This window comes from Mastomys coucha, unplaced genomic scaffold (genome assembly GCF_008632895.1).
Source record: "Mastomys coucha isolate ucsf_1 unplaced genomic scaffold, UCSF_Mcou_1 pScaffold6, whole genome shotgun sequence".
Lineage (NCBI taxonomy): Eukaryota > Metazoa > Chordata > Mammalia > Rodentia > Muridae > Mastomys > Mastomys coucha.
The window spans coordinates 88,158,644-88,174,301 of record NW_022196912.1 but is presented as its reverse complement, the minus strand read 5'-3'; the positions used below and the strand labels follow the sequence as shown (position 1 = coordinate 88,174,301).

Sequence of the window (15,658 nt, the reverse complement as noted above, 5' to 3'; positions counted from 1 at the left end):
TTGTTGTTTTATATCAAACAACTTTTATAATACTTATTTTTATTGTTATAATATTTTAGAAATTTTAAAGAATATGACAAAAAAGATATTGTAGGTATTGAAGGGGGGACTATGAGAGGAGCAGTGGTACAAAGGGGAAATAAGAATGTGATTCAATTCTATTTAATTAAAATATGTTTTTAAATGTTAACAAATTCAGATAAATTGAAATCATGTAACTTTTCTCATCACAATGCAATAAAAGTTTAAAAAAAAGAAAAAAATAATCTTAGTACCTCATTCACATTAAAAGAACACAATGTTTAAATGTCTTGATAGCTGAAATTTTGTAAAAATTAAGCATTCTAAGTATCAAACTTTAATATGAAGCCACAGAATTTACTTTAAACTTATCACTTGTATTTTAGCACTCAAAATGTTGGAGCCTGAAGGCCTTTATGAGTGTTAAAAAAGAACTAAGCATGGGTTGTGGGGACAAGCATGTCTCTAGAGCAAAGCACGTCTCTAGAGCAGCCCAGGCCTGTGAAGTGTGCTCTGGGGAACAGAGCATGAGGGTCCAGTGCTGGGGTTACCTCTCTGCTCTGAGACTCACACTTCACCTTGGAAGGCTGCAGAGACCATATAATTGCCTAAAGGCACACCATTTAATATTTAAAGAAATTTTAATAAGACGGCCTGTAATACTCATTAAAAGCTTTATAATGACCATTTTTAAAGATTATTTTAACTTACCTTAAGCAAGCCATCTGGCAAACAATATTCCTAATAAGAATCAGCTACTGCATTTGACAACAGCATTAACTCATAAAATTTAAGACATAAATGGAACAGAATTTTCAAACAGGAATATAAAAAGATTTAATAACACAGAACCTGATTAAAAATCTTTTTCCAAACTATTAAAAAATTGAATTTACAGTTAGGATTAAAATAAATGGACTTTTAGCCAACATTATGGCAAATGCAAAGCCATAAACATTCAGACCGTAACATTAAACCCTGTCACATACAGTATAATGTGCTGCCAGTGCTTTTCAGAATGTTAAAAAGTGATTTTGGGCATAAAGACAAGCTCAGAAAAACAAAGAAAGAAAAGAATTCCAATAAGTCGTCCTTGCATCAAGTGTCATTCAGGGGCTATTTCAAACACTGAACCTTTTAGACATACTTACAAAGGCCAATGCTAGCTTTCTTTTTTTATAAAAATCTAACATGAAAACACATAGAAAAATACATTTTCACTTCATTAAACAGACCAATCATGATAAAATAAATTTAATGAATTTAGTTTGTAAAGGATTGAAAGTAACAAAAAAATTTAATAAAGATTGAAGTAATCTATAAAAAATTTTAAAAGTTAAAATCAAAAAACCAAACTGCAGTGTTATTCTATAAACTATTATATACTGATGAACTGTAATAATGAATACAGTGACTCACTGAGCACCACCCTGTCCCATGCTCTAAAGAGTAAGGAAAATATGTGCAGTAATGACTTGCAGGTGAAGAAAACAGGAAGCGAGGAGGGAGCTCACAAGAACCAGTGTAAGCCCCAGATCACACACAATGCACAACACTGGAAGGACGTCTTACTTCATGCCTCACTGCATGTTGAGGGAAGCTTGATGCCAACACAGCTCCATGAGGTAGCAAGGCTCAGTGCTCTGAGGACTGACAGGCTCTGGAAGTCCAACTGCTACAAAGGATTAATGGGAGACTGTGCTGGGGAACGGTTAGTGACTGAAGCACGCATTCTTCTGGCTCAGATGCTGTAGACTTGAGTTTAGAAGCAAATTCGTTCTATACATTGAAAGTGGGTAGGGTTTTTCACTACATTTGTATTTATTTTATCTGAGTGCATATATGCACGCTATGGAGCAATGTGGAGGTCAGAGAATAACTTGTGAAAGCCATCTCTCCTTCCACCGGGTGGGTTGTGAGGCTTGAACTCTGGTTGTCAGGCTTGGCAGCAAGCTCCTTTACCTGCTAGAGCATCTCGCCAGCCCTCCATGAGTATTTATGATAAGCACTTTCTACATAAATCATCCTCCATTTTCTCACCTACACCTGATTTAAACGTAATCTTGCTTTTTATTTTACTTCTGGTTAACTAGCTTAAAATGCTGTTGGATCAGAAAAGGCACAATAGAAAATATATTTACATTTATTCTATCACAGAATTAATAACACAGCAATTAAGGCTGGAAGCATATCAATACTTAGGAAATGCCTCATGAAAAATAAAATGGAGACAGCATAAAAAGGGGACAATGCAGAAAGACTTTCCCAGAAAGGAACATTTTCCAGCTTGTGATGTCATCAGTATCACAAAAGGTTATAATAAATATCAACAATAAAGTACGAATCCTATGAACCACATCTTAGACCACAGTTACTATGGCTATTTGTTAACAAAGTTGAATACAGAGCTAACTGATAGAAAGTACTATATTCTAATAACATTTCATCCAAATATGTTATTTTCATGCAAAAATATGATATGCAGCCACTACATTTCAACACATAACCAACATATTCACAACCAGCTTGTTAGGAAAGTATCAAGAGAAAATGCTCTGAAAACAATGTGTTAGTAAGCTTAGAGACATACCTAGTGAGTATTATTTATATTTGTCAGTTATGTTACTCTTTCATCTGAAAGTGAAATGAATATAGACAAAAGCTGAGAAAGGGAAGGAGGAAGAAAGAGGGGAAGGTAAAGAAGAGCAAAATGAGAGTGGGGAGATGGGAGCAGAGGAGGATGGGAGAAGAGGAAGAGGAGAAAGATGGAGGAAGAAGAGGAGGAAGATGCAGGAGGAGGAAGCGGAGGAGGATGGAGAGGGTAGGAGTGTAATACAGCAGAGCTTCACTTTGTCAGCCTTCTTTAAGGTCCACAAACATGTCATATCCACAAGCATTTTCACTCCTTAGGATAAATCACTTTAAATCCTTGATAGAGGTTGGAAAGATTTAAAAGGGAGCATGTGACTATAATAAAAAGTATAATTAAAGTCATGACCAGGATTCTATCACTTAACTCTCTTTGGAGTAGAAATTGAGTATCAATTTAATATATTCTATACCAAATTCTAGAAACACGTCCATTTTCTAGAGCAGACACTATAGAAGTGGTCAACATCGACCCACGGAGGGGCAGAATCTACACCCCATTCCCTGAGATGGTGCAGGTTCTGCACTGATCAGTAGATATGATATGCCACTTTCCCAGCCCAAGCCTTCAAACCATGGGATATCTACTTCTTCACTCCTAGACTACAGCTCTGAGATACTGTAAACATGTTCTCAACACACAACGACAGAAGCCACATGGGCAGCAAAGGAGACCTGCAGAGGACAGGATTTCAAAAACCCACTTGAATTACTTTATTGTTTTGTTTAGATATCTTACATAGACGCCTTACTATGTATCCCTGGCTGTCCTGGAACTCACTCTGCAGACTAGGCTGGCCTCAAATTCAGAGATCCACCTACCTCTGCTTCCTGACTGCTGGGATAAAAGGTGAATGCCACCCAAAATTGACTCACAGAATTGTACGCATAAATATTACATGGGAAGAGGGGTTGGGGGATGTGTCTTGCCATTCATCAATAACTATCAAAGCAAAAGTATAGCTTGCTCAGCAGGTAAAGGCCCTGACCTGCCTCATAAGCCCAACTACCTGAGTTCAGAACCCAGGAAAAGGTTGAGGAGAGGACCAAGTCAACAACATTGTCCTCTGGCCTCTCTACACACACCACAGCAGGCACATGCTCTCACCCAGTACCATCCTTGTGCACAATAATAGTAAATAAAATTTAAAAACTTTTTAAAATGTATTGGAAAAAATGGAAAGTAAACTAGAGCGGGAACACTCTGAACTCCTATGAAATGCCATTATTCTGCAAAATCCCTGGGAAGATTAATTTCTTAAGTGGTAACTGCATTAAACTTACCAGCTCATCTAAAAAGGCCTGCTTGTTCTTCCTTTTCAGAATCTGCTGCAGCTCTTCTTCCTTTTGTATGAAGAGTCGTCGCTGTTCACTTTCTTGGCGTTCTACCTCCAAAGCTTCCTCCAATTCCTCCTGCTCCCGAGTCTAAACAAACATTTCCATAAGGAATGGAATGAATTTACCAGTCAATAGCTATCCTCTACCATAGTCTTCTAGCTTATTTACTAGAAGCATAAAGCAAATTAATCACATGTGCCTTAATAAAGCAACAACTCTATACAGAACAACTAGGACACTTGTTACTTTATGGGAGCATATACTTATTATCCCAGGGAAGGACAAACACCAAACCAAGTACACTAAGCCCAGAGCAGAGATGGAGTAACTAGTTAATACTGGGCAGCAGGGTGGGGTGGGGCTAATTTGTAATTATTATAAACAATTTAAAGTCATGCAATTTACAGAACTTAACATGGATTTTTTAAATTCATGTATTAGGCAAATTCCTCCTTCAATAAAACACCAAGTTTTCGAGGAGAAAAAGGAACTGTACTCCAACACTACAGCCTCATTATGTGCAAAATTATGCAAGGTCCACTGTATTCTGAGGTCAGCAAACCCACACCTCAAGCAAACTCATTTTCAAAGCCATTTCAGTTTACTCTCTTCTCTGTTCTCCTTAAGTCAGCTTATTGTAAGCATTTCTCCTAATCATTTTTACCAATTTCTAAACCCGTTACATAAGTCAATGTACTTAATACAAGCCTCTATGTTAAGAAGGGAATCCAACTTTATCCAGAAGGATTAGTAAGAGCAAACATAAGAAGATATAACTACATGTTGTTGGAGTGTCTCCAATTAAGCACATCAAGTATGGATACAGCATATGCAGTATATGTAGTAATGACACTACTGATATGGTGATAAGTTTTCCTTGAGACTTCAAGTTTATAAACAGATTAAAGATCCACATCCTGGTACTAATAAATATTACTTCATTTTTGGTGAGGTACTCCAATCCTAGAGAGATTCCACGCTCTCTCATCTTTGGATGTTAGCTGTGTGTGTCTCGTTTGCAGTGCCCGTAAGAGTCAGGACATTACTAAGGGGCCATGGGGAGGGGCTTTCCAGAGAGTGAAGTGAGACTGCTCTGGCATAGAGTTAAAATGAAGTAATGGACTAGTAATGGTTAAATTGGGAGTAAAGGGGAGGACAAAGGAGGTATAATGGAGAAGAATAAAAACACTAAAGACATACTACTACCACTACCACTATAAAAGCTTTCTAAAATATACAATATACATAAAGAGTTAACATTAATTATGCTATAACAGAACAATGCCCCAAATAAACTCAAGAGATTAGAAAATTAAAAACCCCAATTCCAGGTATGAGTTACCACTTTTGGAATTATTGGCCAGTGAAATCCCATAGACCTCCAAACAATACAGGCTATAATCAATACTACTAGTGATCTTCCATAATTTGAAAGAGAGAAGGGGAGTCCTAAAATTGGGCCAGTATGGAACTAGAAACTTTATCCCTTCCACCTAGCTTTCATGGTGCTGGAAGGTGCTCTCCGCATGTTACCAGAAGAGGAAAGTAATCATCAACCTTACTCAGTGGTGAACTCTGAGAGCTACAACTAGAGAGTCACACCCACTGGTGCAATAGTGACACAAACATCATGAGAGTGACCAACCACTTTCTCACTGATTTAAGTCCAGCTCTATAAGATGAAATCCTTACTTGGCACCATTGTTGAACTTGTGGCTAGACAGGTAATAGGCCCTAAGAGAGAATGTACTACTATTAGGCCACTAATCTCAAAGTATCTCTTAATGACTTAGTGTTATACCCACAGATCAATGTATCTATGAACCCTAATATGAGCACCTTTCATTTAAACTAGATACAGATTAAGAGTGATCCACAACTGGCCAGGGTGCAGAAACTAAGAGACTAAAAGAATGCTCAGTCCTAAAGGGAACGTATATACTGCAACCCTCCTCCTAAGGCTGAGAGATCAATGGAGAAGTGGCAGCAGGGAGAGTCTATGAGCCTGAAGCAGTAGATGACTAAAAACAATGTCTTCTGAACACAACAGAGCAGCCCAGGCTAGACCAAATCCTAGCATGGAGAGGAAGTTGGGCACACAATCCCACCTCTGGCCATGCAGCTACTAGCCATAGCTGCAGTGAGAGGAACAAAGAACTTTCTCTGAGAGTACCGCTCCTGCGAAGTCGACCACTCTCTGGTAGAAGACCACACATACAAGAATATTTGAGCAGCACAAATTTCTTTGGAAATACTTTTGTAAAGGACACAAAGATGGGTGTGTAGAACAGGGAGGGGTAAATTGAGAAAGAGGTGAAAAGAGTGGGGGGGTGAATATGATTGGAACACATTATATGAAATGCTCAAGGAACTAATAAAATCTTAAATATTATGTGAAAGATGTTACTCATACAAAAGAAGAAAATGCTTAGCAACCAACCAGCTTTAATTTATTTTTCTGAATGACATCTTTGTTTTCTTTTTGATATATTTCCATTTTCTTTTTGGTGTTCTCCAAATCCACATTGTTGGTCAAATTGAAAACTGTAACAAAAAGGAAACAATGTCATGAATTTTAATAGTTTTAATATAAATCTTAAGGTGACTATAAAAGCCAAAGCTTCAGCATTTTGACTTCTACTCATGAGATTAACAGTCTTTATGGTTTTATTTGTATCTTTTATCTATTTATCTTATTGAATCACTCATGACTACCTTTGACTCTACCTATCTGCTAATCTCTGCCCTCTACAGACACTAGCACTTACATGGTACATCTAGAGACACACACATGAACACACACTCAAACCTAAACTTAGTAAAAATGAATCAAAGACTAACTTACCTATATTGCAAACATCTACAGAATAGGTAACACAGGTACTTGATCTAATTATCTCACTTAGCCTAATTCATACGTGGCAGATATAGGGTTATGTTCTTTCACTTATTAAATGTGTGTGTGTGTGCACGTGCGCGTGCGCGAGCGCGCATGTGTGGTGCATGTTCTACAGAATGTGTGAAGGTCAGAATACAATTTGCAGGTAGCAGTTCTCTCCTCCCATCATGTGTTTCCAGGAGTGGAACTCTGGTCACCAGCCTTACAGCGGCTCCCTTTACCCACGAATCCATCTCACCAGTCCCAGATATGGTCTAAAACTAACAGCTCAGCCAAGGCATATGGCTAATAATCACTAGAACCAGGACTGTAATGGAGGTAAATCTCAAAATCTGAATTTTTATCAACAACAAATGTGTTGTTTCTGCAAATGCTTGCCCAGCTGAGTATTTTTCCCCTATAGAAGCTCCACATATCTAAGACTGTAGCTTTAAAATCTACACAGAACAACATTAATATCGAGATCTGACCGCCACCATCTCCATCTTAATCACCAGCTCTTCCTTCACTCACCCTGCACTGACAATTCCCCTTCTATGAATGCCAAAAACATTACTTCTTACCAGTCTCTTCATCTCGTCCACTTTCTACCCTATATAATTTTTTCAATGTACATGTCTTGTTAGATCTACTAGAATGTTCATTTACTATTGATTTAAACTTGCTGTTAAATATAATTTTAAAAACAAGTAAACTTCAATTCTAAGTGAAATGTATATGGCTAGATGAAATTAATTTCTTTTATAATCATAAATACCATAATAAATCCCAATAAAAGCAAAACAGACTATGTTTATTTAATTTTCATTTAGAAAATAAAGGTATTAGCAATATAATAGATGTAAATTATGATCACAGATAATACAACCTCTTTCTCTCAAAAATAAGGATCATAAAATTTAATTACTAACACAAAAACTTCTTAGATGAAGCAAGCTTACTCATGCCACAGTGAACCACAATGTCATGAGAGCCTCAGAGAAGAAACAGAAGCTAACTCTCTCTCTAACAATCATTTGACCCTCTATCTGTTTGCTACTGTAGCTTAGATGTTGACCTGACTCTAATCAAGAATTAAATGCAAACAAAAAACCTATTATATTTTCTGGAAGCTTTAACATTATTTAAGTACAATTTCAAAGTCTTTTGACATTCAGAATTTACAATTAAAGCCCTTTGGGCTTTCTCATCCTTTTAAAATAAGTATTCTCTGCACTCAAAGAAAATCTGCTTATTATGAAGCTAAGAAGAAGTGTTTGAGATGATCCCTGAGGCAAGGAGGAACAAAAAGTCCTATGTGCATATTGTCACGCTCACAGAGAAGGGTCTGTTGCTATTGACACAAGAAAGCTCATCTTCACGTGTACCTTCTATTGTAAGTTTTTGATACCATCATCCAAAACTGCAAATTTTAATTTTTATATGTGTGCTATTCAAAGAATTCATAATGAGATTTATATAACAGAATGTCTTCATCCCCATTGTCTGCCTCCTCAAACACTGACCTGAGCTAACCCTGTCTCTAATCCTCTAGTGTATGTGTGAGCTTCTATACTTCTACTACACAACCAAAGTTAAAAGCTCTTTCACACTGTCAAAAACAGCTTAGACAACTTCCTTATTAGCTATGGGCTAGTAGCTAATGATTTGTTTGTTTGTTTTATGACAGTTTCCTTTGCAATCCAGGCTGGCCATCTCATGACCATCCTGCCTGTCTTTTGGGTACTAGAATTGCATGCATATACTACCATACCAATACCAGGCCAAAACCTACATGCTACTCTCTGACTATTTCTCAGTACTCTGTATTTTAGACATAGACTAACTTCTCATTAGGCCTATCATACATTTTCAAAGCACTTTGAGCAAGAAATATCTACTAGGTATTTACTAGCAATATGAACTTGTTCACAATACTTGAGCTCTTTGTGCTTGTTCTCCATATACAAGAGGGCTAAAAGTGCCTGTCTCTTTTAGAATTTTGAAAATTAGAGTGTGTATGAAGCTCACTCTGGTCATCAATAGGTGTCTATTAAACTAACATTTTGTTCTTTTGAGTAGCAGTGAAAGTCAATACAGACATCAAAGTATCTTGATTGAAAGGACGAATAAAGCAAATGTAGACAGCAACAGAAACAAGATTCTGAAAGAGTTTTATTCCTACAATAACAACCAAAACAATGCCTCACAACAAAGTGATAGAACCAAACTAATATCTTTACTCCAACCCTCTTTCCTGCAGACTCCCTGTATAACAAGACAAACCAATGGGGGAAAAAAAGTGATATTACAACTTGCACTGCCTTTTGTTGGGGGAAGGGTTGTGTAGAGAGTGCAGGTACACATATGTGTACATGGATATGGAGGACAAAGGACAAGCTTAGATATCATTCTTTTAATGGGGACATCACCTTGTATCTTTTTTTTTTCTCCCCAGAGATAGGGTTTCTCTGTGTAGTCCTGGCTGTCCTAGACTTGTTCTATAGACCAGGCTGGCCTCGAACTGGCAGAGATTCACCTGCCTCTGCCTCCTGAGTGATGAGATCAAAGGATTGCACCATCACCACCTGGCATTCACCTGGTTTCTTGAGACAAGGTGTATCACTGACCTAGAATGTGCCAAGTGGTAACCCACTTGAGGCTGGCAGGTCTCAAGACCCATGGATCTGCTGTCTCTGCCTCCTTCATGCTGGGATTACAAGCACAAGCCAGGACAGCTGATCTTCTCACCTGGTCCCAGGGGTCAAACTCAGGTCCTCAAGCTTACAGAGCAGGCACTTTGCCAACTCTTCCAGCACTCCAACTTGCATTATCTTGATTAGTCACACTGAACAGAAGTGTTCAAGGTCATATTCCAAGTCATCTATCTATTCTTTCTAACTCGCGTCCTATGCCAACTCAGTGAGTGAATATTCTCTCTAAAATGTCCTCTTTGCTATGGCCACCACTAATGTCTATTCTATGAGTTCCTTATTTCTTATCCATACTACTGAAACCATCTTTTAAAAATCTCACTGGCTCCCTATAAGCCACTGACTAAATCTTACTGAAAGCCAAATTTACAAAGTTTCTCATTTTATATATACCGCTTGAAAATGTATGTATTTATTTAATAAATATGGGTATTTTAGCCAGGCAGTGGTGGCACACACCTTTAATTTCAGCACTGGGGAGGCATAAACAGGTAGATCTCTGTAAGTTCAAGGCCAGCTTGGTCTACAAAGCTAGTTCCAGAACAGCCAAGGATACACTGAGAAAGCCTGTCTCATAAAAACAAACAAACAAAAAAACAAAACAAAACAAACAAAAATATGGCTGTTTTTGCCTACATGCATGTCTGTCTATGCAACACATGCATGCCTGGTGGCCTTGGAGGCAAAAAGAAGGCTTAAGATATCCTGGGCTCAGAGTTACAGACAGTAACAGTTGTGTGATACTACCTGAGTGTTAGGAATCAAGCCTGGGTACTCTGAAGAATAGCCATGCTCTTAACCACTCAACTATCTCTCCAGCCTTTTTAACAAATAACTAGATATATATATAGGATACAATATATTTGGCATATGTAAACATATGGAATTATTATAGAAATCTGATGAGCAAACCTATCATATCACATGCACTCTTTTTTTGTAGTGGGACCATTTAACAGGTGGTATCTAATTGTGAATTTAATTTGCATTTTCCTGATAAATAGTGATGTTGAGGATCACTACATATACCTATTAGCTAGTTGTCTAGGTTTTTGTTTTAGTGATGTCTACTTTTTAATAAGGTTATTTGCATATGGGCCCCAAATTGCCAATTCTTTGAAATTAGTTCAACTCATAGACACAAACGAACAAAACAAAACATAAATAGGCTCACCCAGAATCTTATGAAAAATCAAGGTCCCTGTTGTTTCATCCCTTAAGCCTGGTCCCTAGTTTCTCTGTCTTTCAATTTCCTTCAGCTTCCTAGAATTCTTGGTTGGAACTATAACAGTTCCAACTTGCTATGGCCTCTTTTGCCTTTTTTGTATCCCAGGGTTTCTAACCACATTAATCACACGACCTTTAATGTATATGGAAGCTCTCTTTGTGAGGGCTGTTCTGCTTGTCCCACACCAGAACATCTTCTTGGCCTGTGTCCTAGTGCTGCCCCTTTCACTGGTGTTCACAATTCTACAATCTTCTTAGTCAAATCCTCAGGGACTCATGGCTGCTAATATACACAAAGCACAAACGAGTACATTAGAATGAAGAAACACCAGTTCTAAAATACTAACATAGATCAAAAAAAAACAAATTATTTTCTGCACATGCTCCTATTGTGTTCTGTACATGCTCCTACTGAGACATAATCACTTGGACTTTAAAAGGACATTTTTAAAAATACTAATTCTAACGAATTTTAATTTCTAATCTTTTATATATAAATACTCCATAATGATGCTTTTTATCATATTTTAACAATAAAGTTATGAATTGAGAGAATAAAAAGATGGTTGTTTGATGCTCATAGTTTCTGTCTAATTTTCATAGGCCAATTCTTTTTCATTTTATCATTTCCAAACCCAAACTCTGTAACAAATATAGCATTTTTTTGTTTTATTTTTACTTGCTTAATGTGTGTTTTACATTTATTTATTTATTTATTTATTTATTTAGTGCACATATGTGGTAGCCAGAGGACAACTTGGGGAGTTGGCACTCTCCTCCCACCTTGGGGGGTGTCTTCATGCTGCGTGGCAAGCACTCTTGTCTAAGTCATCTCACCAACTCTAATTATCACACTTTAAATTTTCTTTGATTTGATTGAAAATCACACTTTGATTTTCTTAATCAGCATTTCATAACTTCCATACCTTTTAGCAGTTCTGGAACTTTCTTTAGCAAAAGTGAAACAAACATGAATCCCTAGCCCAACACTGAAAGAGGGGGACCAAGCAGAAACAATACACTTGAGAGGAAAATACCTTCTTACTATTCACACTGAAAAGAAGCACTAGGGTTATTCTAACTTCTGCCTTGAAAACCCTGACTAGTCAAATGCTCAACAGTCAACTGCTTCAAAGTTTTCACAACCTACTGTTGTATGACAGCATAAATGACAGTGACCATTTTTTTTAATCTCATTATCATAGACAGAGGTGAAAGAACACCTACAAAGTCAATCAAAGCACTTCTGTTGCTTTTATGGCTTGGGTAGAGCTGGGACTTGCACACCCTCCGTGTCAGCTAAAGAATGCTACCTCTACTAATAATTTCTCCACGACTCAAAATTACTCAAGAATGATTTAAATTTGACAAATGTAATACAACTGCAAAAAAAAAAAGTAACCTGTGACCATTGGCAACCACTACTTCATCAAAATCCATCAGGAGCCTTGTGTGTGAGAGATTGTCTAGGCATCTAAAAGAGAACAGCACAAGATCAAGGCCAGCACATCAAATTAAAACATACCGATTTCCTCCACTTCTTCCAGAAAATCATTATACTCTCTTAAACTAGGAAAATCTTCTTCCCTTTTATTGTATCTACAGAGAAGAAAAATATCAAAGTATTACAAATCATTATAAACCATTTTATACAACCAGCTTGCTTATCCCTATCTAATTCAAGAATTATGTATAGAAAAAGACTGCTTACTGTGTAAAACGCTGTGTTCTTGATGCCAGGTTTAAAACTAACCAAGAATGAAAGCTGAGTTTACCAGGGGTTTTTGTTGGCTTTGTTTCGTTTGGTTGTCCTGGTTCTTTTGTAGGGTGTGGAAGGTTGATTTCGTTCACAAAAGGCATGTGTTCTACCACTGAGCTATGCATGCAACCCAAAAACACTATTCTTAAAATTCTTATGATTACAGGGAAAATGTAGAATCAGGAGAGAATGGCATCACATACAATTCTTAAAAGACCTAAGTAAAAAGATTTAATGACATACTTCAGGGATTTAGAAATGAATTTAAGCAAGACATATCACTGTAAATTATATTATTTATTTATTATAGAGCCATTAATTGCATAAAACTGAAACTCAATTGGAAAAAGGACTCTCATTTTTTTTCATGATAATATGACCTAAAAATATTAGGTCTGCCAGCTAGTGGTAGAGCACGTCTTAAATCCCAGACCCAGGAAGCACAGGCAGGTGGATCTCTGAGAGTTCGAGGCCAGTCTGGTCTGTAGAGTGAATTCCAAAACAGCAAGGGTTACACAGAGAAACCCTATGGGGTGGGGCTGGAGGTATTGTAATGTATCTGTGAATAATAACAAAACTAAAAAAAGTTAAAGATAAGCCGGGTGGTGGTGGCGCACACCTTTAATCCCAGCACTTGGGAGGCAGAGACAGGTGGATTTCTGAGTTCGAGGCCAGCCTGGTCTACAGAGTGAGTTCCAAGACAGCCAGGGCTATACAGAGAAACCCTGTCTCAAAAAACCAAAACAAAACAAAACAAAAAAGTTAAAGATAAAAGATCAGAATATAAAAGGTGGCACTTTTAAGTAATACAAGTAAATAAGAAGCTCAGCTGGGCCACTGATAAAAGTATCACAAAGTCACCATCTAGCAAGATGTTACTAAACAAACATTAGTAAAATGTATACCCCTAAAAATAAGAACTGAGAGGGGCCGGAAGGTGCCCAGTGGCTAACAGCCTGTATTATGCTTGGGATATAAAGAAAGGAGACTTGATTCTGTGGCCATCGCTTCTGCCTTCTTTCTCTTCATCCCTCATTGAACTTCCAGAAACACAGGCATCGGAGGCCCACCACTTCCATGGTCTACCCCAGGCACTAGGAGGAGGGCTCCAGGAAGAATCTGCCACTTTCAGTAGGAAAAAAAAAAAAAAAAAGAATTGGCAGCTGCTGGCTGTGAGGACTGTGTGCTTGGTTCTGGCTTTGCTGCACCTTTCTTTATAGTATGGCACCAAGAAACTGAAGAAGCAAAATGCTTAAATCGTCCTTTTAATAGATAATGAAAAATATTTAACAGATATGATCTCTGAAAAGTGGCTTAAACTCTTGAACTCTTTGAACTTTCATACTAAATAAGATTGTAAATAAACTAATGTCATGAAAAGAAAGAAAGAAAGGAAGGAAGGAAGGAAGGAAGAAAGAAAGAAAGAAAGAAAGAAAGAAAGAAAGAAAGAAAGGAAGGAAGGAAGAAAGGGAGGGAAGAAGGGAGGGAGGGAGGGAGGAAGGAAGGAAGGAAGGAAGGAAGGAAGGAAGGAAGGAAGAAAGAAAGAAAGGAAGGAAGGAAGGAAGGAAGAAAGGGAGTGAGGGAGGGAGGAAGGAAGGAAGGAAGGAAGGAAGGAAGGAAGGAAGGAAGGAAACCTGTACCACTCTTGCAGAAGAGCAGAGTTCAGCTCCCAGCACCTCATCTGGCAGATTACAACTGCCTCTTACTCCAGCTCCCAGAACACCAGCATTCATATGTGCAAATCCACACACATACATACACTCACAATACAGATAATTAAAAATAAAACAAACCATTTTTAAAAATTAAGACATGAGGTATGGGCTAGATATGTGGCTCAGAGGTGAGCATATGATAGAGTACTCAAGGCACTGGGTTCAATCCCCCAAAACCAAGACCAAAACAAAACCTTAAGGAAATATATTAATTTTAAAATACTAAAGTACCTTCTAACAAAAGGGCAAATAAAATGAAACTCAAAACTACTAACAAGTCATAACAATACACCCATATGCATGCACTATCATTTAAGTGTTGAAATAAGCTTCAAACTGACACTTAAATGTTACCTCTGTAGTCTTTATAGTAAATCTGTTTTCTTTGCTGCTTTAATTTCTGTCTCTTTAATAGCCTAGGCTACTTTATTAGTAAGCCATGAGAACAAGGTTTATAGCTATTTTTTATACATCATGTCTTAATTACTTAATACATAAAACAGATATTTATTTGACAATTAAGTAATAAATAGCAAATGAATAAACTGTAAAGACATCAAGAGGCTTTTCTTCAGCAAGGGTTAGATATCACACAATTCTCTATAAACTCAACAAATTTTGTAAAACAAGTATATAGATGATTTTATAACTACTTTGTTACTTGCCCAAATTGTTCAAAATTACATAAGCAAATAATAATAATGACTATTGAAATAATTATTGATGTTTTCTTTGCTGGCCAAATCCCTTGACAATAACACTTACATCTTTAGTACTTTTTTCCGAATTTCAACCTCCTTGTCAACAGTGGGATCTTCAAAGAGCTGTACCCTGAAGTTGCTCTTTCTCAGTGGAGTACCACACTCAGGACAGTTTCCAGCTCCTCTTACAAACAGTAAGTCCACACAACTCTCACACCTATAAAGAAAGAACACATGTAGCAATAGTAGTAATAATAACAGTTAAACAAGAAGGGTCATGAATGTGAAAGGGAATGGTAGAGACAGGGAGAACTAGAGTAGGAGAGGGAAATGATGGAAACATGGTATTCATGGATAAAATTCTTGGAAGAAAGAAAGAAAGAAAGAAAGAAAGAAAGAAAGAAAGAAAGAAAGAAAGAAAGAAAGAAAGAAAGGAAGGAAGGAAGAAAGAGAGAAAGAAAGAAGGAAGGAAGGAAAGCAAGCAAACAAGCAAGCAATATTTAAGATAGTGTTCAAATCTCCAAGTCTGCCCTTCAAGGTAGGATTGAGGATTGGGGATAAAATTTTCATTGATACTTACAATTTTATAGAAAATAAAACTTTGGAATACCATTTTTATTTGGCAATTACTTTTTTTTTTTTTTTTTTTTTTTTTT

General features: G+C 37.2%; 1 protein-coding gene across 1 annotated transcript in view; it reads right to left on the bottom strand.

Annotated features, from left to right (window-relative positions):
* Mnat1 (MNAT1 component of CDK activating kinase) overlaps positions 1-15,658 on the bottom strand; it is a 154,787-nt gene that overhangs the window by 85,729 nt on the left and 53,400 nt on the right. Inside the window, exons 2-5 of the mRNA XM_031357238.1 lie at positions 15,067-15,219; positions 12,353-12,426; positions 6,449-6,552; positions 3,955-4,095 (exon numbers count right to left, since the gene is read on the bottom strand). Of these exons, the coding sequence (XP_031213098.1) occupies positions 3,955-4,095; positions 6,449-6,552; positions 12,353-12,426; positions 15,067-15,219 (472 nt within the window). The remainder of the gene's footprint in view (positions 1-3,954; positions 4,096-6,448; positions 6,553-12,352; positions 12,427-15,066; positions 15,220-15,658) is intronic.